Genomic DNA, 26241 nt, shown 5'->3' on the forward strand with positions numbered 1-26241 from the left:
CCCAAATTTTACAATGTTTGCGTGAGGAACCACAGGCGCAGTAGATCAGGTCGTTAATTTTTATGTTCCAATCCATATGTGCTTTCAATTTCAAGATAAATCAGGAGACTGTTCAGTAACCCAGTTACGAGCTATGTCTCTTTCAGCTAAAGGGTACTAGGCCCACTACCAGCCCGTCTCCCAGAGGTCCTCCCAAGTCATCTAGGATACCCAGTAGGCCAATTCTCGGGGTCAGCTCTACATGTCGCCACAGCACTCGTAATAGTACAGCTTCTTTGGAATTCCAAAATGTCTTGATAACAGGGCACACCCACACCACATTATATGATCAAATTCTGTTTGAGCTTCAGGGCAGCGGAATCAGTTTGGCAAAGCTCGTCTGTTCACCTGCCACAATCTGCAAGTAGTGAGGTACATAATGTGTAGGTAGATAAGTTTTAACCTGTATGAAATGGCCCGGGTGTGGGGGTACATTCGTGCATTTCTCTAGTCCACCTTGTCTTGTTGTGCCACCAATGTTTCCCATTTCTGTGAATGTGTCTGGCGTGTTAATGACAAGGGTTTGTATATTTGTGATATCCCTTTTATACCCAAATCTCCCTTAAGACGTTTAGCTTCCAGAGGACCGAGCTTTGGCAGTGGTACAATCTATGGTAGGTGGCATGTTAGCACATGACGTAATTCTAGATATTTATGGAACTAAGTGGTAGAGAGGGTAAATTGGTATTGCATCTCTTGGGATGCTTTAATCGAACTTCCACGTCATACATCTCGCAGATAAGTGATATCTCTTCTGTCCTATTTCTGAATCCCCAGGTTGCCTGAGTGTCGTAGCCATCGCCCCTTCCACAGTGGGGTTTGGTGCATGGAAAACAAAAAACTTTTACCTAGATATAGCAACAGTCCTTGTTTGAATACCAAACAATAGTCACAATGAAATGAATAGAGAGGAAATTGATGCATTCACTCTTGGGAGGATGGGGGATGTCCTAGTATGTTGGATAGGTATGACCTTCAGCGGGCCCAGTAGTCATTCGGCCTGTGTCTCGTGGGCTGCATGGATATAAAGTTTTCAGCAAGGTCATCGCAAAACCCAGCATCAATAATCCAGGATTTCATGGTAGGCATCACCCTGCGCATTACAGTAATAACCTTTCAGTTAGTTTCCAATTGCAGCAGGATATTTGCACAACATATTCCAGAAGCACAATCAGACATTAGCCTTGCCTGGTTCCAACAATACAGATTTCATCGTGTTACTACAGCCTGTGTCTAGTTGCCTCTGTTTGCGTGCTTGGTGGATCAAGTTGGTGGATACTTCACTGTATAATCTGTACACTCTGGAGATCCACCCCTTGGAGTTAGGGGAGGTAATCGTATACTGCAGTAGCATAACAATTGAAGGTTCCCTTTGGGAAAGTTGGGAATGCTGATTTGGCTTAACTCCAAATCTGTAGCACATAAGTACTAATAATGTAGATGAAGCCGTCTCAGAGTTACATTTTTCCATTTACATGATTTCTCCATTTATAAAATAAGGTTTTCTGGTTTCATGCTATTATTGCTAATCAGGAACGTGCTGTAGGACCTTTCCACTGTCAGTGGTGGCAACCGACAATAGCCAGTTTTATATTATTGGCATATGGCTAAGCCTGGCCAGATGTCCTACTAGCTTCCTACACAGCCCAGTGTGTACTGCGGGAAGTGCGAATCTGAAACATTGGTCTAGGGAGAAGTATGGAGAGAATAATGGAAACTGTTTTTTATCTGTAGAAGATCCTAGGTTTTTAAAATGTGTCGCAAACTGGTGTCAGTCACGGACTAGCACATCATTTGCATAAAATATCTGGGGCTTAAACATAACTCCAGTCGTTCAGCAATTGTGCACCCCAAGGCCCTCAAGGAGTGGGATGTGAAATTGTACATGGCTGTGGCACACAACGAAGAGTGACTGTTCTACTCCTGGTTTCCCTCCCAAGATAAGTCAAAAGACATGGCTTTGAAGAATAAAAAGCAAAGCAAACAGGACTCCCATTTGCCGAGACTATCACTTTTGCAAGCCTGTAGTCTGCATTGTTGTGACCTAAATCCAGCTTCATCCTTAATTCAAGAGACCCTTCTGATCCAGATCCACAGCAAATCACTGCCTTTAGGGAAGCCAAGCTACAGATATTCAAGGTAACTCCAACTGTGAAGCCCCCCCTCCACCATGAGCGCTTTTGGATTCCATCAACTCAACAGGGCCCAGAGCTGTATTTCCACAGGCAGCCCCTGCATTGGTGCCAGCTGACCCTTCAAACTCCTTCTGGTCCACCTTTGGTGCTGGCCATGGCTTTGACTCCCTTTGGTGGCGTCCATATATTGGTGCCACCTTCAACCTAGCTAATTCTCCAGAGATGCCGGGCCCTACTCCAAAAGCTTCAATACCATTGGTGCAGATGCCAGAATTGGCCCCTATTACTTCACAACTTTCTGGGGCTATTCAGAGGCCTAGAAGGGAAGCCCAGCACCTCCTGAAGGAAAAGCAATATAACAAGAATACATTCTCATTAAACAGCCTCCTTGGCAAGGAGTCAAACCTGTATGAGGGTAGGTATCCTTGTGATGTCCCTGAAGTTTTCCTAGACATTGCGGAGGCCAGTGAATTGACACCTCACCCAAGCTGTCATTCATGGACTCTTCGTACCCTCTCAAACTAAAGTGGCCTCTTATAAAGGCTTTAAAAAATCAACAGAAACTTTGGATTGATCTTTGCCCACTGTGGAAACCAGGGCAGATATTGTAACAGACGTGCTGCAGCCTACACCTTCGTCTACTCCAGCTGTTAACAGGACTATAGCCAGGAGATTCAAGCCAGGACCAGGTGATCCCTAATTTCTCTCCTACACCTTTGCCTCAAAGTCGAGTTATATAGGCATTCTCATGTGGGCAACTTTCATTTGACACTGCTAATAGAGAATCAAAACGACAGGAAGCCTGGTCAGAGAAAGTTTTTGCTGGTGGTGGCGTAGGTCTGAAATCCTTTAATGTAACATGCCTCTTATGAGGGTATATCCAGGCTTTATTTTTCATCACAGCCAAACTGCCCGATGAGCATCAGTCACATTTCATGGACATTGTATTGGGTGGGCATGCTGCCTCAGGGCAGTTTGTTAATTCGGACCTTGGCAGTTCAGACCCTGCCACCAGAACAATGGAGACAGCAGTGTCAGTCCATAGGCATTCATGGCTTAGGACATCGGGGTTCTCTAATGATGTCCACAACCCTCATGGACCTGCCTGTTTGATGGCTCCTAGCTGAGACTAGGCGGATGCCTTCCTTGAGCATTTCAAAACCAGCCACTGCTTGATCCCTTGGTTTGCAGTCCCAAATGAGAGATAACCCGGGGTTTTGAACGAGTAGTGGTTTTGGGAGAGGGATCAACTTCTGTCTGCATCATGCAGCAGCAGGCCTAGAACCCTACTGTGAGACAGTACAGGGGACATGGAAAGGGCAGATGTTGGAACCACTTTCAGCCAGTCATTTTCTCTTTTTCCCCATCAGCCACCAGAGGAGGCAGCCCTAGTTTGCCCTTGTTGGAGAACTCGAAACCGTTGGGAGGCCGGATGTCCTCTTTTCCTCAGCCTTTGAAAGCATTGACTTTAGACCAATGAGCCCCCAGATTCCCCCTTCGGGCCTTTCACAGGAACACCTTAACCTACTGCAGCAAGAGGCGGTACGCTAACTTCTGGAAGGAGTTGATGCCGGAGCAGGGGATTGGAGAAGGATGCTTTTCCTGGTATGTCTTTCTTCCAAAGCAGAACAATGGTCTTGGTATCCTTAGCTCAGGCACTTCTGGCACTGGAACTAGGAGATTTGATGGTGTCACTCTAGTTGCAGGCCTCCTATTTCAACATACCAGTTCTGAATCTTACACGAAGTACATGCGATTTGTGGTGGGTAGAACTGACTTTCAGTTTGCAGTACTTCCCTTTGGCCTGACATTGGCACTACTGGTATTCACAAAGGTGATGGAAATGGTAACAGCTCATCTCAGAAAGTTGGTAATACCATTTTTATCATGCTTGGATGACTTGCTCCTAAAAGCCAGGTCTCTGGAGATGGCACAGCCGCATCTATAGTCAGCAACATGGACTTCATCATTGTAGCTAAATCTCACCTGGAGCCGTCCATGCAACTCCTTTTCATAAGGTTAGTATTGCATACCACCCTGACACCAGCATTTCCTTCTGTGGAGCGGAAACTGGACATCCATACATTGCTCCTGTGCTTTTAGGAAGGTGGCATTATTCAGTGCTTGCTATGTGTCCTCCGCCTACTCATATTGCTAGCTTTTTACATTGTCCTGGCCCACTGGCACAAGAGCGCTCTCTAGTGGTGTCTCCTAAGGTAGTGGCTCCAACATGGAGATCTCTTAGACTCCATACTGATCTCCAGGGATGCTGCAGCGATGTTTTCTTGGTGGAATGTGGAGGAGAACTGGTCCAGAGGAATGTCCTTCCAACCCCCTCTGGCCTTGACTACAGTAGTGACAGATCGCACCACTCCTGGAGGGGGGAAGGGAGTACTCACATTGTGAAACTGGAGATCAGAGGCATTTGGTTTCCAGAAGAGCAGAGTTTTCATGTCAATCTCCTCAAACAGAGGGCGATTCGCATGCCACTTACGGTTTTCCTCCCTTGCTTTTGTGGCACATCAGTCCAGATCTTCACAAACAATACAACCGTGATGTGGTATTTATGTGGTATTTATATAAGCAGGGGAATAGGGTCCCAGTCTCTATTGAGAAGCTCTGAGGCATTGGTCCTGCGCTCAAAAGCACAGAACATGGTTGGTGGCGAATTACCTTATGGGTTTGCTAAACACCAGAGCCAATGACCCAAGTTTGTGTCAGCTTGCTGACCACAAGTAGCATCTCCACCCCGAGGCTGTGAAGAGCATCTTCGTTCAATGGGGCATACCCCACATGGATCTCTTTGCCACTCGTTTCAGTTCATGTTGCCCAAAGTGATGTGCACGCCAACACCTGCTGCAAGGAGCCTTGGGGAACGCATTTCAGTCAAAATGGAATTTCACTACTCGTTTCCTCCTAAATCCTTGATTACTCATATTCTAGGAAGGATCTGCCAAGACCGGGCACAAGTCATATTGGACGCTGTAGGTCGACTGAAAAGTGTGTGGTATGCAGACCTTCTGCACCTCTTCCCGTGTCCTCAGCTCCAGCTCCCTCTCATAGAGGATCTTCTCTCCTAGTCATAGGAACAGGTCCCCCATTCGACCCTCCATCTTTACACCTTCATGCTTGGAGGGTGAGCAGGGACACTTGAAGGCCTGTCAGCTGTCTGATGACATAGTGGATGTAATCATATCTGCCCATCGTTACTCTGCACAATCTATTTATACAAGAGCTGGCATGGTTTGTTGATTGGTGTGCAGGTCACCAGATTGGCCTGTTGAAAGCATGGCTGTCTAGCATTCTCCAATTTACACTTTTGTTGGCACTTGAAAGATGTGCTGTGGTACCTAGTGGCTTTGTCTACTTTTCTTTGCCTCCCACACCAAGCGTTAATTTTTAAGTGTTAATGTTCTTGAAAGGTCTGAGCAGCATGTTTCGCCCACTCCATTTATAATGCCACAGTGGGACTTAAATCTGCTGTTAACCTTTTTCATGGTGTCTCCATTTCAGCCCTTACATAGTTGTTCCCTACACTTTTGGGCTCTTAGGACGTTTTTTCGTGTCGCCATTACCTCAAGGAGTGTCAGTGAATTACCAGCACTAAGTGTCAGGCCTTCGTTTCCTGACAAGTTGGTACTGAAAACCAAAGCTGCTTTCCTCCCATAGCTGGTGACCTTCCATTTGGGTCAGTCGGTCACAGTCGCTTCCTTCTCATCCCTTGTGGCATTTCCATGTTCAGTCTAGCAGGATGTCCTGGTGTGACTGCATTCATTCGACCTACTTCCAGTTGGGAGGGGGAGAGCTTTGGTACTGATTCTAAAGAGGAGGGTTCTGCAGGTAGAAGTTACCACCAGATTAATAAGTTACTTTACCTTTGCTAATAGGTCGGGGGGTCAGACGGGGGTGCGTGCTGGCCCCCCTCCTTTTTATCTTGTATATTAATAATCTGAGTAGCTCACTGAACACCCTTACAAAAGATGTACCCCATGTAAACGGAGTCCCCATACCTACCCTTCTTTATGCCGATGATGCGGTCCTGATGGGCCGCACCCCAAAAGCACTTCGCACTTTAATTTCAGGATTTGTTCTCTTTATGGCTGATTTAGGCCTGACCACTAATTTCAAAAAATCCTTAATCATGAGTTGTGGTCCAAAAAATTATAAAATCGCAGAGATTAAATCAGGGTCAAACGTTTTGAAAAGCACCTGCACTTTCACCTATTTGGGGCTGCTATTCTCAAATACTGGCTCATGGCATGCACATGTATCTTATGCCAGGAACAAGTTGGGTAAAGCAATAAACAGTGTTACTTCTTTGAAACAACCCAACTATGCCGATGTAATAACACCATTAGTTAAGATCTACCAAACCCAATGTATTCCAACTGGCACTTATGGTGCCGAGGTTTGGGGTTACACAAATTGCATCAGTCTCCAAACAGAAGAAAATAGGTTCTGTCGGAAGGTGCTGGGTGGGGTTATTTGCTCCCCCCACTATGTATGTCATAATGAACTAAATATTTCATATATAGAAGATTTTGTAAGATCTAGACCAGCACTCTTCTGGCTAAAGATATGGATCAATCCGGCTGCCACTTTGACCCGTGATATAATTTTAGACTGTTTAAAGTGCGATAGGGCACATTTTATACCGTGGTTAAAAGCGGTAAAAGATTGCCTCGATAGTGTAGGACATGGCTTTTTGTTTACTTCACCCAGCCTAATAAATAGTTCTCACAAGACCATCATTCTTAGGGCATTATATCTTCTTTATAGAGATGAGCGAGAAAGGAAGAATCTGTCCAAATGCACTGTTATGAAATATATGGGCCACTCTGAACCTCACACTAAACACCCAGGCCCTCCATACAGGTATTTACGTTTGCATCTTGGCAGATGGAATAGGAGCTTATTGTTTCGATTTCGAGATGGGAGTATAGTAAACTTACTAAACTTCCCCCTGGGTTACAATAGACACCTTGAAACCATGAATTGTCCATGTAACCCTAACATGAAACAGAGCCTTATGCATTTTTTGTTCTTCTGTGGTTTTTACAAAAAACTTTCCGCTCATTACTTAATGCCCTATTGTAGAAAAGAGAAATTGACTAGTTTTAGAATAGCTTTGAGGTCCTTTCTATTATTGGAAACGGATGAAGTAATATTTAGGGTGAGCTGTTTTCTCAAAGCTGCCGTTAGATCACGAGCCACTTTACATATTGATGTTTAAGATTTGCACATCTGCACTTTTTATGCACTTAAAAAAAAAAAAAAATCTAATTTGCACATCGTTATTGCTACTTTTGCACATTATAAATATGGACTTACTGTTGATACTGTTCTAACCATCCATTCTCTCTCTTTTTTAAATCATGTTTTATAATCTTTTTAATTGTATATAATATCTGTTTTTAATAAGAAGGGACAATTGTGATATATAAATGTGAAAATGAAATTGACATTGATTTATTAGTCTTAAATTTTGCTTTCCAGCTGTCATACCTTTGCATTGTATTGTTTTTGATTTAAAATGTATTTTGTTTGTACTTTTATGGATGTTTTTAATTCCGAATAAAGATCTTTTGACTTGACTTGACCTTTGCTAACTTTTTTTGGTGGATACTGTATTTACCTGCAGGTTTCTCACTGTCCACCTACCTTCCCGTTCTTTAGAGTGAGCTTTCATGAATTAACAGGGTTCCAAGGTAGATTTCTATCTTTGCTTTTTTCACTTGAATTACAGGCAGTCTCGTCTCTGTGCAGAGGAATGGAAAAAAGATGAGTACTCATGGCAGAGCCCAGTATTAGCACCCATATACAGCTCCATGTTGTCATGACGGTGCTTGACGGAGCTGCAGCTGATGTTAGTGGCACTACCTTCCTGTGCACAGGACCGATATGAAGCCTTTCCAAATCCAGTCTGCCACCTAACAGTATTCAAAGTTTGAGGAGTCTTTGGGTAGATATATGACTGGGGATGAAGATGAGTTGTAACGACCATGAGCCCTGTATTCCACCACTACTGCCAATTTTCCACAATGAGTAAAAGAGCTCTATTCTGATATGTTGGCTTTTGCTGATGAGGATCAACTGGATCTGCTATATGGCCTTTTCCCTTGCTTTCTAAGAGTTTATTATGCTCCACTGTGTTGTACATTCCCGGCAGCTGAAGTAGTATCAGGTATTCTGGTTGGTCAATGTCTATTGACTGAAGATATTGCCTAAAGTATGCCACAGTGCTTTACATTTCATTCACAAATGGGCTACTAGGTTGGATAAAACAGGTCAAAGAAAGAAAGGACCACTAAAAAGACCTACTAAAACTTCCAAAGATTTTGGAGTATACACCTCGCCCACTTAATAGTGCCATGCTTCATCATTGGCGCCTATCCACGCCACTGAATGGGCTTTCTTATATAAAGTATTTTACTGGACAAAGCAGGAATCTAGTTGAGTGCGAAAGTACTTAAAATGTCTCACAGCATATCCAAAAGATTTCCTTGCAGCAGCTTTCATTCAATGGACCCTTTTTTTCTTCTACATTAGCATTCCAGTTCCTTAGCTTCTTGGCAAATAATTTATTGGGTGGCTTCATTTCTAGCTTGGGCATCTGCAGATGTTTGCAGCAAAGCAAACAGGAGAGGTAAGGAAAATCTCATGATAATATGCATAGAGTCACACTTTTGTTACTAGTTGGGTGTTCATAAAAATTCGCAATACATTGTCAATACCCATCAGCACCCTGGTGTCCGTGCCACATAAACTATGGGAAAATGCAAACAATACCCTATTTCCTCAGGGTGTGTAGATGAATATGAATACTTCAAATTAAATAATGTTTCAGATGAAAAGGAAAGAGGAATCAACAGTTTAAATTTGTTTCTAACTCTACACATTTGGATTATCTATGTTGTGGTAATTATGTATGCATAGATTTCGGGGAACAGGTACATGCAAGAAATGTATGTAAAACTTTCTTTCACAGCTTCACATCCTGAAGGAAATGCACATAAAAGCCTGGAAGTTTGCTTCTATTTAGTTTCCAATTGTCGAGGTGTACTCCACATTACAGGATGTACAACTTTTTCTGAATCTTGCCTTAAGGGAATCTTTTGCGGATTATGTCAGAATCTGTGTGGTCACTGTGAGTGTTTCCGGTGTCACTGTCAAAGTCACTTGGGTACTTTTAAACTCATGGTAATATGTGAAGATCTTTGCATAGCATGATGTGCTCTCTTGGAGCTATGTTTGGGAATTTTATGTGGGCAGAAGAGGGTATATTGTCGGGTCAGTGGGATTTATTTGAGTGGGCTGGAAACAAGATGAGTCACTCATTTGGGACATGGATAATAGTGCGCTGGATGGTTTACAGCAGGACTAGGAAGATAGGCTCTTTATGGGACAGCAATGAATCTGTGAAGTTCATGGAGTACTTAAATGGGACGCTTATGTAGCGGAAAATGAAAAATGCCTTACCTTAAGTGGTCGAAAATGTACTACTTCAGTGTATTTCTTTGACACACATAACTGAATATGAAGTGCAAGCCCATTAGACACCATGCTATATTACCTGTTTATTTATCCATGGATAATGGTTTAAAATATTTAACCTGAACTTTTGTTCATTTATTTTTTTACAGAATCTCAGGAACTTGACAGTCACATTAGTGAAAAGCACAGCAAGATCTGAATCAAAACAGACAAGGATGTTGTTTTATAAGCCTCACATGCTGCAGAACAGAATAAAAACTATGACAGTGGATGAAAGACAGCGTGGTCTTGAATTATACAAACTGCAATGGATACTATCAAAGAACACATTTTTAAAACGTTTGGAAAGTGACAAACTGGGAAATGTGAAGAGCAGTCGATGACCTTGCTCAGTATTCTTAGGAAAAGAAACCGTGACGCCATGTGCAATATTACGACAAAGTACTGCTGCCTCAAACAATCAGCCAAATTGATAGTTTGTGGCTCTCTGGCTTGACAGGGCCCCATTAATATTTCTGGATCTGACTGGGCTGAAGTGTGTGAGGAGCTCTTGATCAACCCAAGCTGATTAACTAGAACAAGAGGTGTCCAGTGGCAAAACCAAGACTTCTGAAAGGAGTTCACAAGGTAGTGCTTTCGGCCAGTGGGTACCATGTGCGATTCAGGTGAAAAGTAAACTACAGGAGGTGGGCCTTCACACTTGTGATTGGAACCTCACTTGGAGGTATTCGATGGAGGGGAAGTTCTGAGAGGGGTTTGGAATCTCAATAAACAGGGTCTTAGTTGTTGAACATTATTGATTGAAACCACGGATGAGTTGGAAATGCTGTGTGGTGGCAACTGTGGAGGGTCAGCCAATGAAGGACACACCAGAGGAACTGAAGGATTCATGTAGCACTTCAAGCCCATAAACAAAGTCCATCCAAACACAGAGACTGAATTCCAGACTCAAAGGTAAGCATTCTTTAAAATTAGACAATGAAGAGAAATTGTCATCTAAGGGTTGATTACTTTGTAGTTCCCTCAAAGAATCATTCGGACTGTTGAGTAATTTGTACACCCACGATCCCTCTAAGTATCCCACAGTATCCCACACCACTAGAGGTCTCTGGGAGCTCCTGCACTCATAATAACCCCTGATGAATCCTACACTGTTAGGTTCTCCTGAGGAATTGCGTACTCTATGGGTTTACAGAAGAGCCCCTCATTATTGGGCACCTATGAGAGATCATACACTGGCAGCCATCACAGATGGGCCTCTTATTTCTTAGGTGGCCCAAAGGAATCTCACATTCCTAGGTGTGCTGTAAAGAATCATGCTCGTACAGATGCCCCTGGACATTCCACACTCCCATGTATCCTATATTCACTCATAGCCCTTGGTAATCTTACCGCCCCTACTCAGTAATGAGTAGCTCTTCACTCTGAACCAGTCTACAAGAGTCCTGCACTCCTAGCCCTTTAAAGAATCCTCTACTTACAGGTGCCTCGGAACGTTCTGCATGCTTCTATCAGTAATTGGTGATTAAACATGCTCCTATCAGTAATTGGTGAATAAAGTACCTTCAGGCACCCTTAGGGAATCTTATATTCATAGTTTCCCAGAGGAAGCCCATAACCCCATCCATGCCCTGGATATCCAACACTTGTACTGCATCCCTGATTAACCCAACAGCTCCTACTTGTTTCCGGGGGATCCTACACTCTAAAGCACTTTTGCAAACCGGAAATCCTCAGGAATCCACCAATTCCATGTGCACCTGAGGAATCCTGTACTACCAGTAGTAACCTTGAAGTCCTGCTTTTCCTTGTGTCCCAAATTCAATCAGAGGCTCTCAGTGTCCCATAGGATCCTGTACTATTTGCTATACCTAAGGAACCGTGGAAATCCACAGCCCCCAAAGATTTTGGTACTCCAAGGAAAATCTGCTTACCTGGTGTTCCTGAGAAATCCTACACTCCCACATTTTTCTGTGGATTTATTTTTCCAAACAAATCCTAAGAAAAGTTGCATTCCGATGTGTCCCAGAGGAATCCTGCATTCTGACTGGTACATCTAACTATAGATTGCTCACCTTGTGAACACCCCAAGCACCAGACTGGATCAGGAGAATTTTTTCAATAATTCCTTCACAGGCCAGCTGATGGCATCATGTAGCTTTGCATCGGCTCCGTACTCCCAGGAATTGACACTGGAACCACAGATAACTGCCACCCCTGCATGCTGACGTCAGTTTCTTTCTCTCAGTGCCTTTGGTTGCCGATCCGGAGCTCACTTCCTCAACTTTTCTGTTGTTTGACAGGATTTGTTTCTTAATTTATTTCTCAGTATGCAAGGTATATGTCCCCTCCAAAGCCAACAGGATTTAAACCCTACAAGAACTGTCCCAAACAGATGTCTGTGACAGAATCCCACCAGGTTTGTATCTGTTGACTGGGTTAGTCACACTACTATTAGTATTGGTAGGACTGCAGTAAGATGAATCCAAAAGTGATCCGGGACTGTAAAGCCAAGCTGTAGGTCACTGAGCACCCTCAGAAGGCATGCATGGGCCAGTCTTGAAGTGTAGGGTCTCATGGGAAAGGTCCTTGTCACATTTGAAATCCTCAGGTGAGTCAAAGAAAAACCTCAAGAAGTAGTAGTGTGACTCTTCCCACCACTCCCATCAGAGTCTCATGATTTCAATCCCATTCTCCTACCGCAGAGTTGATCCCACAGCTTATCCCCTTCCACCCCAAATTCTCAAACCCATCGGTGATGCTGCAACAAGTTGAGGCCTTTAAGGAGGTGATGTGGCACTTCTCTGGCACCCTTCCCGCTCTCTCCGGCACACCTCCAGCCCCCAAGGAGCTCTCCAATCCAATTACTGTAGGCGAATCTTCTCTTGACACCATCTGTGCCCCTTGACCCGACTGAAGGGGCCCGTCCCAACTCCAGGGCTGATGCGCATCCCGACTTCGCACCCTGCGCCAGAGGAGGAAGACCACACAGACCTGCTCCTGGAGACCCACTCCTACATCCTACGCCTAAAATCCTAGTGGTACAAGCATCAAGAAGCAGGCTTAATCTATAGTCATTCCCTCCTTTGCCTCCTGATGGGGAATCCAAATAAATTGAGGCATTCAGAAAGAAGATGCTCAAGGCATGTGTGCTGTAGATACACATGCTGTGCATATTTCTGCCATCTAGTGTTGGGTCTGGATGTTTTCAAGTTGTTTTCCTTCGAAGACGTGTTTTCCAGTCATGAGGTAAGGGGACTCCTCCTTTCAGTGATAGTGCGCATGGGCATCGACTCCATTGTTAGATTGATTTCTTTATGCCATCGGGTTCAGATGTGATTTGCGACACTATGGATCGACACGTTCTTCTGGATCCTCTTGGTGCGCAACACACTGTACCCTTGTCGGTATTGTGTTGTACGCATTTGACCATTCTCCGTGTGCCCAAAAAATTTGAAATAACACTATCTTCGGTATAGAAGACCTCATTAGCGGCCTTTGGGCCTAGCCGCGTCAGTTGACTTACACTCCGTTTCGTAGTATCCAGTCTTCTACAGATGGAGCGGACTCAGTTTTGTTTTGTCCTCTGTGCCACTCCAAGTACCCGTGCATGACCTGCATAAAGTCTGCAACTTGTGCCTGTCATAGGAGCACAAAGAAGAGGATTGTGACGCTTGTCGATGCGTTCCGGTCAAAAAAGACTTTGCAGGACCGTCGGGCTCAACGGAAGGACATGCAGAGGCAGAACATCGAACACACCCCGGATATCTTCGGAGAAGATACCGATCACGAGGAAATGGAGGTGTCGGCAGCGGAAGAGGAGGAGGCCTTCTCTATCCAAGAATTGGATTCCAGACTGGAAATCGATCTCAAGTCCGAAGACGTTCCAGCAGGACAGGGTGCCGTGAATAACAAAGCCCCTTTGCCCCTCAAGATTTCTTACACCTAACATAAGGCTTCTGAGCCACCACTGCCTTCTGACCATGGTCGGCACCGAGACACTGCTTCCAACGCCCGCCCTCTGCACCAAAACAGAGTCAAGTCTTCCAGCTTGGGACCGAGCCGAGAAAAACTCCCATTGACACCGAAAACTTCGGCTCCAAATGAGAAAAAGGACAAATCTAGCTCTGCTCTGAAACTTTCAGCACTGAAAGCAAAAGATGCGCATCAAAAGCCTCCGGAACCGATCCTAAGGTTATGCAAGAGAAGCTGGATCTCAAGCAGAAAAAGATCAACATTAATCAAGATACTGGACACATATTAGTTACACCTTCTAAAAGGAACATTCCTTCAGAGGATTTAAGTTACAAAATTCCTCTAAAGAAGAAGAAAGACAAAGCTAAGAGCCCTATTCATCCTGTTCATCAGACGCCTCCACCATCTTCACCACCACCAGGCTCAAATCCTTTAGATATCACAATACACGGTTCACTGCATACACAGCCTGATATTGATTACACAGGTGATGATAGTCCACCACTTATAGATCCATCGAACGATTAGAAAATTGATCCTCTGATGGATAATGATCTTGTACTCTTAAAAGCCATCATCTGAAAGAGACATGTTAGTGATAGATTCCTTACCATAGAATATTCCCCAGGCGTCAGACTCGATCCGGAAAGTTTTGCTTAGCGCGTCGGTAGGTGGCGTCGTGCGGCTCCACATCCGTCACTGGCGTCGTGAGCGCTGAGATGACCCATGCACGCTGATGTCCGTTCTTTCTTTTTCCGCGCTGAAAGCGCAGATCCGGATTGAGCACGCACCTCAGTCATTTTTTGACTACTTTTTGTCTCCCCCTCTTGTCTCCTGGTGCACGTAGGGATGCCCAAATGTAAGTCTTGTGGGTCGTGCCGCTGTAACATGTCGTGGCGGACCCCCATGATGTGTGCCTCTACTGCCTGGAGACCGATCATGACTCCCTGGACTGTCAAGACTGTCGATCCATGGCCCCGAAGGCCTTGCGGGAGCAGCGCCGGAAGTTGCTGGTGGTCCGGCACTCCTCTCACCTCCGCTCCGGGTCTAGGGGCCGTTCGTTGGACCGCTCGTGGGACCGGAGCCGTTGCTCCTCGGACTCTAAATCTTCGCCTTCAGATTCTAGTATGCGACGCCATAAAAAGAAGTCAAAGAAGCGTGTTCGCTCTCTGACGTCCCCCCATCGCTCCCTGGAGGCGGACGAGGGGTACAGGGGCTCCGCCCCTGCGGTTCCTCTGGAGCCGGGGAGTCCTGCGGCCTACCTGCTATACCCGGGTCCGTTGGCGACTCTCGAACAGATGAAAGGGTTTCTTGCTGCCATGGACCGCTTTTTTAGGCCCCAGGCTCCGGCCGGCGAGCCTTCAGGCCCCGCGGTCCCGTGTCCAGATCCTGTAGGCTCAGCGGCTCCGCCACTGGCGCCAGCCCCGGCACCACAGGATCCTGCGCTGCCGGCTCTACGTCGTCGGAGCCGTTGCTCCCTTACAATGAAGCTCTCACCGAAGTCCTCTTGGGTACTTGGCTGCAACCAGCCTTTGGGGCGCCGGTGGATAAAAACTCAGCCAGGCGTCACCGCCCGGCGCCTGGTGACCCCGCATCTTGACCACTCACCAGAGCCTGGTCATACAGGCCTCGCAGAGTGCCTTTCCCACGGCTCCGTCGGATAAGGACTCTAAAAGGCTAGACCAATTTGGCAAGAAGTTGTTCTCCTCAGCCAGCTTGGGGGTTGCGGTCGGTTAACATCGCCTGTTTATTGGGCCGTTACTCCCACGAGGTGTGGGATTCGGTAGATGAGGTCTTGCCTCAGTGTTCTGAGGAAGTCCAGGCTGTCCTTTCCCAAGTGATTGCGGAAGGCAAGGATGCGGTGAAGTTTGCCATCAGGTGTGGTTTGGACACCGACGATTCGTTGGGCAGGGCAATTTCACGGCCTCAGCGCGGCCGTGTATTCCGCAGGGGCAAGTCTGGTAACCAGCGTGCGGGTCAGTCCCCTTCCACCCCCGCTGCTTCCGCCTCTAAGCCTTCCTAATTAGAGCTTCAGGGAGCACCCCACACCGGTGGGTGGCAAGATCCGCCACCACCTCCACCACTGGCGCAAAATTGCATCAGACAAGTGGGTGCTGCAGATAATCAGCCAAGGTTACGCACTCCCCTTTCTGTCCTCCCCTCCAGCCATGCCTCCTCGGCACCACTGCATGTCAGGGGATCATTTGACTCCTCTCTGTCAGGAAGTCTCGGCCCTCCTGGCCAAGGGGGCCATAGAGCACGTTCCCGGTCAGGAAGTGGGGTGTGGTTGTTATTCCCACTACTTTCTGGTTCCCAAGAAGGACAAGGGGGGCCTGCCCCCCATCTTGGACCTCCGGGACGTCAATCGTTTCCTTCGGAAGGAGAAGTTCAGGATGCTGACTCTGGCTCAGGTCCTGGCTGCCCTGAACCGTGGAGACTGGATGGTGGCGTTGGACTTGCAGGACACATATTTTCACATTCCCATCCCGCCGGCCCACATAAGCTACCTGCGGTTCACGGTAGGCCAGGAGCTTTTTCAGTTTGCCGTGCTCCCCTTCGGCCTTACCAGTGACCCTACCCGCGTGTTCACGAAGGTGATTGTGGTAGTCGCGCTCATCTGCGCAGGTCAGGGGTGTCAGTCTTCCCCTACCTCGGCGACTGGCTGTTGAAGGCGGGGCTCGCCCCAGGCAGTTGTCACCCACCTCCAGACTACGGCGACCTTGGGGTTCTCCATCAATGTGCCGAAGTCGAACCTGAGTCCCTCTCAGAAGCTCCCCTTCATCGGAGCGGTTCTGGATTCAGTGCTGTTTTGGGTTTATCCTCCCGAGCAGCGAGTCCGGGATATTCAGGCTATGATTCCGCTCTTTCAGCCTCTATCCTGGGTTTCTGTCAAGCTAACCCTCCGGCTTCTGGGCCTGATGCCCTCCTGTATATTGCTGGTGACACATGCAGATGGCATATGCGGGCTCTGCAGTGGGACCTGAAGTTCCAGTGGGCACAGCATCATGGCAACCTGTCCGATCACGTCCGGATCTCGGAGGGCGCTGCACAACAGTTGCAGTGGTGGCTCACAAATCGTGATTGGGATAGTGGCAGATCCCTCTCCCTTCCCCAACCGGAGCACACAGTGGTCACGGATGCGTCCCTCCTGGGATGGGAGAGGCTGAGATCAGAGCCTCTGGTCTCTGGCAGAGTCCCGGCTCCATATCAACCTTCTGGAGCTGCGGGCGATCCGACTTGCACTGAAGGCATTTCTTCTCTCTGTCCGGGGAAGTGTGGTGCTGGAGTTCACGGACAACACCACCGCCATGTGGTATTGCAAAAAACAGGGCGGGTGGGGTCGTGGACTCTATGTCAGGAGGCATTGTGCCTCTGGACATGGCTGGAACATCAAGGCATTACCTTGGTGGTTCAACACCTAGCAGGTTCTCTGAACTCCAGGGCAGCCGAACTCAGACGCCTGTGCATGGTGGATCACAAATGGTGTTTGCACTCGACGGTGGCACAAGGTCTCTTTCTGCAGTGGGGAGAGCCTTGGTTAGATCTATTCGCCACCGAAGAGAACGCGTAGTGTTATCAGTTCTGTACGTTGGAATTTTCAAGGCAGCACTCGCTCAGAGACGCTTTTCGTCGCGAGTGGAGTTGCAGTCTGTTGTACGCCTTTCCGCCTATTCCACTTCTGCCCAGAGTGCTGACGAAGATTAGGCGAGACCGGGCCCAAGTCATTCTTTGGGCTCCGGACAGGGCTCGAAGAGTGTGGTATCCCGAGCTACTCAGTATGAGCACCGATCCGTCTGTCTCTTCGGGAGGATCTTCTGTCGCAGCTCAGGGGTCGATCCTCCACCCGAACTTGTCCAGCCTCCAACTCCATGCGTGGAGATTGAGTGGCGACAGTTGACAGCTTTCGAACTTCCTCCCGAAGTTTGTAATGTCATTCTGGCAGCCAGGCAACCCTCCACTAAAACGGTATACGCCTGCCGATGGAACAAATTTGTGGCAAGGTGCACAGCAAAGGCTGTGGCTCCCCTTTCGGCCCCTCTTTCTGCGGTTCTTCTGTTTTTCCAATCTTTGGCCCAGCAGGGCTCTGCTCTGGGCACTATCAAAGGCTATCTTTCTGCCATTTCTGCCTTCCTGATCAGCCGTCTCATTTTAAGTCTCTGGTGGTTAACCACTTTCTCAAAGGCATTACACACACGATTCCTCCTGTGCCTTTCATAATGCCTCAATGAGACTTAAATCTTGTCTTGACTTTTCTGATGTGTGCTCCCTTTGAGTCTCTTCATAACTGTCCCTTACGTCTTCTTACTCTAAAGACGGCTTTCCTGGTAGCTATCATCTCTGCCAGAAGAGTGAGTGAGCTCCAGGCTCTTTCTTCTAAACCTCCTTTCCTTTCTGTTCATCCGGCCAAGGTTGTTTTAAGGACCCGTCCTTCTTTTTTGCCAGAGGTTATCACCCCCTTCCACATCGGGCAGACAATCATTTTGCCTACCTTCTTTCCGCCTCCGCATCCTTCCAGGGAGGAGGAGAGGCTCCACCGTCTGGACCCAAAACGTGCGCTTGCTTTCTATCTGCAGCGTACACAACAGTTCCGGGTGGATGATCAGCTCTTTGTTGGCTACGTGGGCGCAAAAAAAGGTTGGGCTGTGCACAAACAGACCATTTCCCGGTGAGTCGTTTTGTGCATCAAAGCATCTTACTTCTTGGCCAAGAAGGAGCCTTCTGTGGGGCTGCGTGCCCATTCGACCAGGGCGACTGCAGCCACTACTGCCTTGGGACGCAGCGTTCCCTTGCAGGACATTTGTCAGGCATCTACATGGGCCTCGCTTCACACGTTCACAAAGCACTACTGCCTTGACAGTCAAGTCCGGAGAGACAGCTTCTTTGGCCGTTCTGTTCTCCGTTACTTCCTGGTGTAATTTTGTTCGCAGACCCACCACCGGGGTTGGTATTGCTGGGGTATCTATTCCAAGGTAAGGAATCTATCACTAACATGTCTCTTTCCGATGCACAAGTTACTACTTGTGTAACGATATATCTGTAGGAGACATTAGTTAGTGATAGATTCCTTACTGCCCCACCCATCCTCCCCATTCTGCGAACTGATTAACTGCCTGGGTGGCGCCTAAGTAGTCTCTGTGACGTCCTCTCGGCGCTCACGACGCCAGTGACTGACGCGGAACCGCATGACGCCACCTACCGACGTGCAGGGGTACTGCTAAGTAAAACTTTCTGGATCCAGTCTGACGCCTGGGGAATATTATAAGGTAAGGAATCTATCACTAACTAATGTCTCTTACAGATATATTGTTACACAAGTTGTAACTTGTGCATCTCTTAATGACAACTCAACATATCAAGAGTTAATTTCCAGAGCAGCATCATACCATGGGGTCACTCTTTATAAGGAATCCTTAGAGGAAGATTTTTTATTTGAGACCATAGGAACATCACATAGGATAACACAATCTTTACCTATGTTAAAGGGCATGATGTGCCATGCTGATATGATTTTTAAAGACCCTGTACGGGCTCATATTCTAACACCTAGGGTTGAAAAATACAAACCTCCCCCAACTGATCCGATTTTTATTAGAGGACAGTTGACTTTAAATTCCCTAGTTGTGTCAAATGCTTGGAATAGGGCAAATTCCCAAACTAATAACAGATGCACCATCTCCAGACAAGGAGTCTAAGCTAATAGATTCATCAGGGAAACAGGACGCTGCACAATCCACCAACCGTTGGCGTATAGCTAATACACAAGGCCTGTTAGCTAGATAGGATAGATCCCACTGGGATGAAATGGAGCAGTTACTTCAATATCTCCCAAACGAACACAAGAAAAAAGGACAAGAATTGGTGCAGTAGGGAAAACTGATATCTAATTCATCTATGAGATATGCACTAGATGCTGCTGATACAGCAGCAAGATGTATTAATACCAGCATTCTTTTTAGAAGGAATGCATGGCTTAGAATCTCTGGCTTTTAACCAGAGGTTCAACAAACCATTCAAAGTCAATGGGAGCCCTTCAGTCACCCTCCAATAGAGGCTCCTTTTGCCGCTCATTTTACAGAGGAGGATCCAAAAGTAATTCTCCGGATCCAATTGTGTCATCATACAACTCAAACACACAACCCTTGCCATCAAGAGGACTTTGTAAAGGTGGTTATAGAGTAAACAATTTCAAGGGCAGAGGAAAAGGTACACCACCGCTTACCTCTCCATCTCCCAACAATAGTAACTTGCTCAGAATTCCCCCCTACCATTTACACCTCTTGGGGGAAGATCACAACAATTCTTTCCCATTCGGCAATCAGTAACATCGGACAAATGGGTATTAGGCAATATCCAACATGGTTACTGCCAGGAACTTACCAGAAATCCACCCAATATTCCACCTCGTACTCACAGAATCCTGCTACAACATCAATAGTTCCTCAAGCAAGAAGTACAAGCTCTCCTAACAAAAGGAGCTATAGAACCAGTTCCTTTACAACAACAAGGATCAGGAGTTTACTCTCTTTATTTCCTAATTCCCAAGAAAGATGGGTCCCGAAGACCAATCTTAGATCTCAGACCGTTAAACCTATACATACTGTCAGAACACTTCTATATGCAGGGCTTGAAAAATCCACTCGCCTTGTCGAGCAAGATTCATTCAGGACGAACTATTTTTAGGGACTACACACCCTTTCTGGAGAGTTGAAAATTCTCTGACTTCAGGGAAGACAAACTGACTTTTGACCTTTGTATGTGAAAACAGAGCACATGTGATAAGATAACAAGATTTAAAGGCATCTGTATTGCTCGCATAGTAAAAGAGCAATACAAATGCCATTAAATCTTGTTATCTTGTCACATTTACTGGCTTTCAAAGACAGAGGTCAGAAGTCAGCTTATGTTATTACCTTTATTTTTTTCCGTGACTTAAGTTAGAGGATTATGTAAAGTGAACTGTGTGACAATTGAACTGTACAGAGCTTGTTAAATTAAAGGCTGTACGATGTCAAGCTTTTTTCTAACACAACACTTACATAGCTAAGTGAACTGTACAAACATTTCAAACATATTTCACTAGTTATGAAGACCCATTTTTGTAATTTTGTGTGAAAAAATATTTTTATTGTATCAAAATAACTTAGGACACTTTACTTGGTGATGTGCAAATTTTAAATATTTTTGCTGAAAACCAATTTCCAAGAATTGTTTATACGTTATTATCAGTAAAACTACATGTTAGTGGGAACGTTCTGTGGCCATTTCAATGGAAAATATGCTATCTGTAAATGACAATGCACTTCCACATCATGCTTTGATAATATATTTATGAAAAGTGAGTTTTTAAACATGTACTGGGGATTATTACTGCTCCTGCCCAGATGTCAATGCTATTAGTGAACTAAGAGACAAGTTAGGAATCATGTGTACCCTATATATGGGCTTGATTCTTGTTATACATGGAGCGAACATTTAGTCTAGGTACTTAAACGCTATCTGTACAGCAGAAATAGTAAACTTGCATATTTGACGGTGCTCTCTTATGTGATAATGAAGATCGAGGCGGCTCCATTAGACAAAAATATTTGCCTAGGATCACACAATTTGAGACCAGTTCACGGGTCGAATACATTATAGTTAGGTTGAGTAGATTATTAAATTTACTAGAGCTGCAAGTCTAGTAAAATTTTTATTATTTTTCGAGCCCTGCTATATGGTTACCTGCCAACAAGTTCTTCTACTTCTACAACAAGGCGACTTTATGTCCATAATAGACTTAAAGGACGCATACTTCCATATTCCTATCCACCCAGCACATCGCAGATATCTAAGATTTGTGACAGCAGGAAATCACTATCAATTCAAAGTACTCCCATTCGGAGTGTCTACTTCACTCAGAATATTCACAAAATGTCTAGCAGTAGTGGCAGTTCATTTAAGAAGACAACAAATTCATGTCTTCCCATATCTGAACGATTGGCTCATCAAAGCCAACACACAACAAAAGTGCTTACAACACACTCAAAATACCATAAACCTTCTCATTCAACTAGGATTTACAGTCAGTGCACAAAAGTCCCATCTTCAACCCTTACAACTGCAAACATATCTGGGGGCAATGCAAAACACTTACACAGCTCTAGCCATTCACAATGCAGTCAGAAATAAAAAATGTCAAACTTTATTACTACAGATTCGAAACTACCAATACCTAATAGTCAAAACTTTCATGCAACTTTTAGGAATGATGGCAGCATGCATTGCAATAGTACCTCACGCAAGATTACACATGCGTCCTCTACAGGAATGCTTAGCACGTCAGTGGAATCAATCACAGGGTCAATTGACAGATATAATGTTGGTAAACAACCACACTCATCAATCTCTGCAATGGCGGAATACACAAAAAATGCAGATTTTTATCAACCCCATTCCACAAGTCGTACTAACAACAGATGCATCTCTCAGAGGGTGGGGTGCCCATCTCCACCATCTCACAATTCAAGGTTTAGGGGACACCAAGCAAAAGAGTCTCCACAATTACTTTGAGCTTCTAGCTGTTTATTTATCACTAAAAGCCTTTCAGCCTCACCTCATAGGGAAAGTTGTACTAGTCCACACTGACAATGTGGCAGCTATATACCATAAACAATAAAATGAGGGGACATGTTATCTACAATTGTCACTCCTCTTTCAGACCATTTGGCGATATATCACAAAATTCATCTCCTGGCAGAACACCTTCCAGGCATACAAAACCAGTTTGCCAACCTCCTCAGCAGGCTGCAGCAACAAGTCCACAAATGGAAACTTTATCGCCAAGTTCTCCTTCCATACTTCCAAAACGTCGCCCCCAGATTCCAACACCATCTATCCAAAGGCAATACCCTATGGATGAATTGGTCAGGGATATTTGTTTACGCTTTTCCACCTCTCCCTCTCCTTCTTTTTCTAGCTCGGAAACTAAGCCAGACATCACTCAGACTAATTCCAATGGCTCCCACATGGCCTCTTCAACCGTGGTTCACCACACTATTAGAGCTATGAGTGGTTCCACACCAAAAGTTACACCTCACTTCCAACCTTCTCACACAGAACCATGGAGAAATCAGAATCCAAACCTCAAGGAGCTCAACCTAGCGATATTGGCTCTTGAAATCATAGAGTTTGGGTACCTAAACCTACCACCAGATTGTATCACAATTCTTAATGAAGCAAGAAAACCTACCACTAGAGCATGTTATGCAGCTAAGTGGAAAAGGTTTGTTATATATTGTAATAATAACACAACTGATCCGCTAGATGCATCTATACAAAATATTGTTTATCTTTAGCATTTACAGCGAGTTGGCTTATGCTACACATCCATTTGACTACACCTTACTGTAGTAGCTGCATTTTTGCAGAACAGACAACATTTATCATTATTTAAAGTTACAGTAATTAAAGCTTTTATGGTAGATCTTAAAAGAATAATACCACCCAGGGTACCACCTGCACCTGTCTGGAACCTTAACATTGTCCTCACAAGGCTTATGGGTTCCCTTTTGAGCCTTTACACAATTGTCCATTACAATTTCTATCATGGAAGATTGCCTTTCTAATTGCTATCACTTCATTGAGATGTGTTGGTTAGTTACAAGCATTAACCTTAGAAGAACCCTTCTTTCAACTTTGTAAAGTGGTTCATCGTACAAACCCTAAATTCCTTCCAAAAGTAGTTTCTTCTTTTCATATTAACCAACCAGTTGAACCACCTGTGTTCTTCCCTTAACCTGATTCAGTGGCAGTAAGAGCTTTACACACATTGGATGTTAAAAGAGCACTATTATAATATATTGATAGAGCAAAAGATTTTTGCAAAACAACTCTTTGTTGCATTTGCTCCACCTCATAAAGGAAGCCTATCTCAAAATCTGGTATTTCAAGATAGATTGTTAAATGTATTTAAACATGTTACATTAAAGCTTAAAGAACTTTAACTATACCTCCTAGAGCAGATTCTACTTGCAAAATAGGAGCATCTATGGCCTTTTTAGGCAACATTCCCATATCTGACATATGTAAGGCAGCTACATGGTCTATGCCACACACTTTTACAAAACATTATTGTGTGGATTCATCAGCACGTCCACAAGCTAATGTAGGACAAGCAGTGCTACAAACACTTTTTCAAACAGCTGCAACACCCACTAGTTAGCCAACGCAATGGGAGAATACTGCTATACAATCTATGCAAAGCATGCATATCTGCAGCACACATGCCTCAAACGGATTATGTTACTTATCCTGTAAGCATCTGTTCTTGGCATGTAGAGCTGTAGATTCACATGCGCCCTCCCACCACTCCATACACTTGTGGTTGTTGCAGTTCTTATTATTAACATTACATACGCATGTACATCTCTGTACTACACTTACTCCATTCTCCCCCTCTTGCGCGAAAACAATCTTAACAATGGAGTTGCTGCCCATGCGCACTATCACCGAAAGGAGGGTTCACCTTACCTCGTGACTGGAAAAGACTTCTTCGAAGGAAAACAAGGATCCAACACTAGATGGCAGGAGTATGCAAAGCATGTGAATCTACAGCTCTACATGCCAAGAACAGATGCTTACAGGGTAAGTAACATAATCCATTCTCTCCAGCCAGTCTCGCTCTCTGCTCAGTGAATGCTTGTTGCCTCCTGGGACGCTATTCACATGTGCTGTAGTCATGGTCCGCAATATCTTGCCAACACACCCTGCACAGGGATGGACACTACTGACTGCTTGAGCAAGGCGGTTGGTACCAGCGGAATGCATCGCCAAACCAAGTGACTGAGATCCACAGGCTTCTGTAGTGATGTGCAGGCATCACTGATGGACATGTCATTAGATGGCATCTGCATCTTCAGAGACAAGGCAGACTGGCCTTGGAATGCTTCAAAGAGAGCAGGGCCTCTCTGGGCGAGTGCGGCATTATACCCAGCAGTTTCACCCCTTTCGAGACTTTGGTAGATGCCTGGTACAATGACAACATAAAAGTTCACCTTAGCAACAACAGATTGCACCAGAAGTTTCGGGGTCAGGGATCCGGGGGATCCAGCAGACAATGTCCAGGCCCTCAGAGGCAACACACTGCTTAGTCCCCCGCCCCAATCGCCACCAAACCACTTTAGCTTACCTTGGTGGGACATGGCCATCCCATTGGAGGCAGGATAAGGCATTACCTCCACAGGTGGCAGAGAATCACATCTGACACGGGGGGCTTCAAATCGTTTAGCAAGGAGAGGCACTACCATTCCTTTCAACTCTATCTCATATACCGCCTACACCAGAGCAGCTGTCAGAGGACCGCAAATCACTCTTACAGAAGGACGTCCAGGCTCTTTTCGACAAAGGTCATCAAAAGGTCTGGTATCAGAAATAGGGACTAGGTATTACTCCCATTATTTCATGGTGCCGAAGGACAGAGGCCATCGTGCTTATAGTTCTATTGGCCCTGGATCCAGGCGACTGGATGATAGTTAGATTTGCAGGACACCTGTTTCCACATCCCTGCCTTGCAGTCCTACAGGGATTACCTGCAGTTCAAGGCTGAACACAACCATTTTCTGTTTTCCGTTCTTCCCTTTAGCCTCTCCAGTGCCACTTGAGTTTTCACAAAAGTGATGGCGGTGGTCACAGCACATTTTTCGGAGGCTGGGAATACGAGTCTTACCATACCACAGTGACTAGCTGCTGAAGGCGTGCTCGCCACAATCAAGTCATTGACCACTTACTGTTGGTGAACCTTCCTACATATTTGGGGTTCTCGATCAGTGTGCTGAAGTCACATCTGGCTCCTTCCCAGAGGTTTCTGTTTATTTGAGCTGTACTGGTTTGGTGCTTTTTCAAGCCTTTCCACTAGCTCAACGAGTCCATAATATTAAAGTTATGATACTAATGCTTCAACCTCTATCCTGAGTCTTGGTGAGAGTGGCTCTCAGGCTTCTTGGCCTTCTCGCCTCCGGTCCCACATGCCAGATGACATAGGTGGGATCTGAAGTTTCAGTCGGCTCAGCACCAAGAAAAGCGTTTTGGATTCCGTCCAGGTTATGAAGGAAACTGCAAAAGATCTTTAGGGCAGCTGCTCCACTGTAAATGGACCAGTGACAGACCCATCGCCCTTCTCTATCCCGAATTTACCGTTGTGATAAATGCATTGTTGCGGGGTTGAGGAGTCTATCTGGGAGAGGTGAAGATCAAAGGACTCTGTCCCCGGCACAGGTTCACCTCCGTCTCAATCTTTTTGGTGTTCCAGGCGATTTGTTTGGAACTAAAGGTCTTCCTTCCATCCATCAAGGGGAGGCACGTCCAGATTCTCACCAGTGCCATGTGATATTGCAATAAAGAGGTCGGAGTGGGTTCCTGGGTCTTGTTACAGGAAGACCTGGGACTGGCTGACTCACCAGGTCATTTCAAGGGTAACCAACTACCTGGCAGGATCTTGGAAAACCAGGGCAGATGAACTCAGCCGGCATTACCTAGTGGATCACAAATGGCAGTTACACTCAGGGGTGGTGCAGGGTGTCTTACAGCAATGTGAAGAATTCTGGCTCAATCTTTTTGTCAT

General features: G+C 45.6%; 1 protein-coding gene across 1 annotated transcript in view; it reads left to right on the forward strand.

Moving 5' to 3' along the window:
* Nucleotides 1-26241, forward strand: part of LOC147685096 (uncharacterized) — a 1199247-nt gene that overhangs the window by 1170260 nt on the left and 2746 nt on the right. The window contains exon 39 of the mRNA XM_086940986.1: nucleotides 9818-10622. Within this exon, the coding sequence (XP_086797112.1) occupies nucleotides 9818-9867 (50 nt within the window). The 3' untranslated portion in view covers nucleotides 9868-10622. The remainder of the gene's footprint in view (nucleotides 1-9817; nucleotides 10623-26241) is intronic.

The sequence above is a fragment of the Lissotriton vulgaris genome, chromosome 10 (genome assembly GCF_964263255.1).
Source record: "Lissotriton vulgaris chromosome 10, aLisVul1.2, whole genome shotgun sequence".
Classification (NCBI taxonomy): domain Eukaryota; kingdom Metazoa; phylum Chordata; class Amphibia; order Caudata; family Salamandridae; genus Lissotriton; species Lissotriton vulgaris.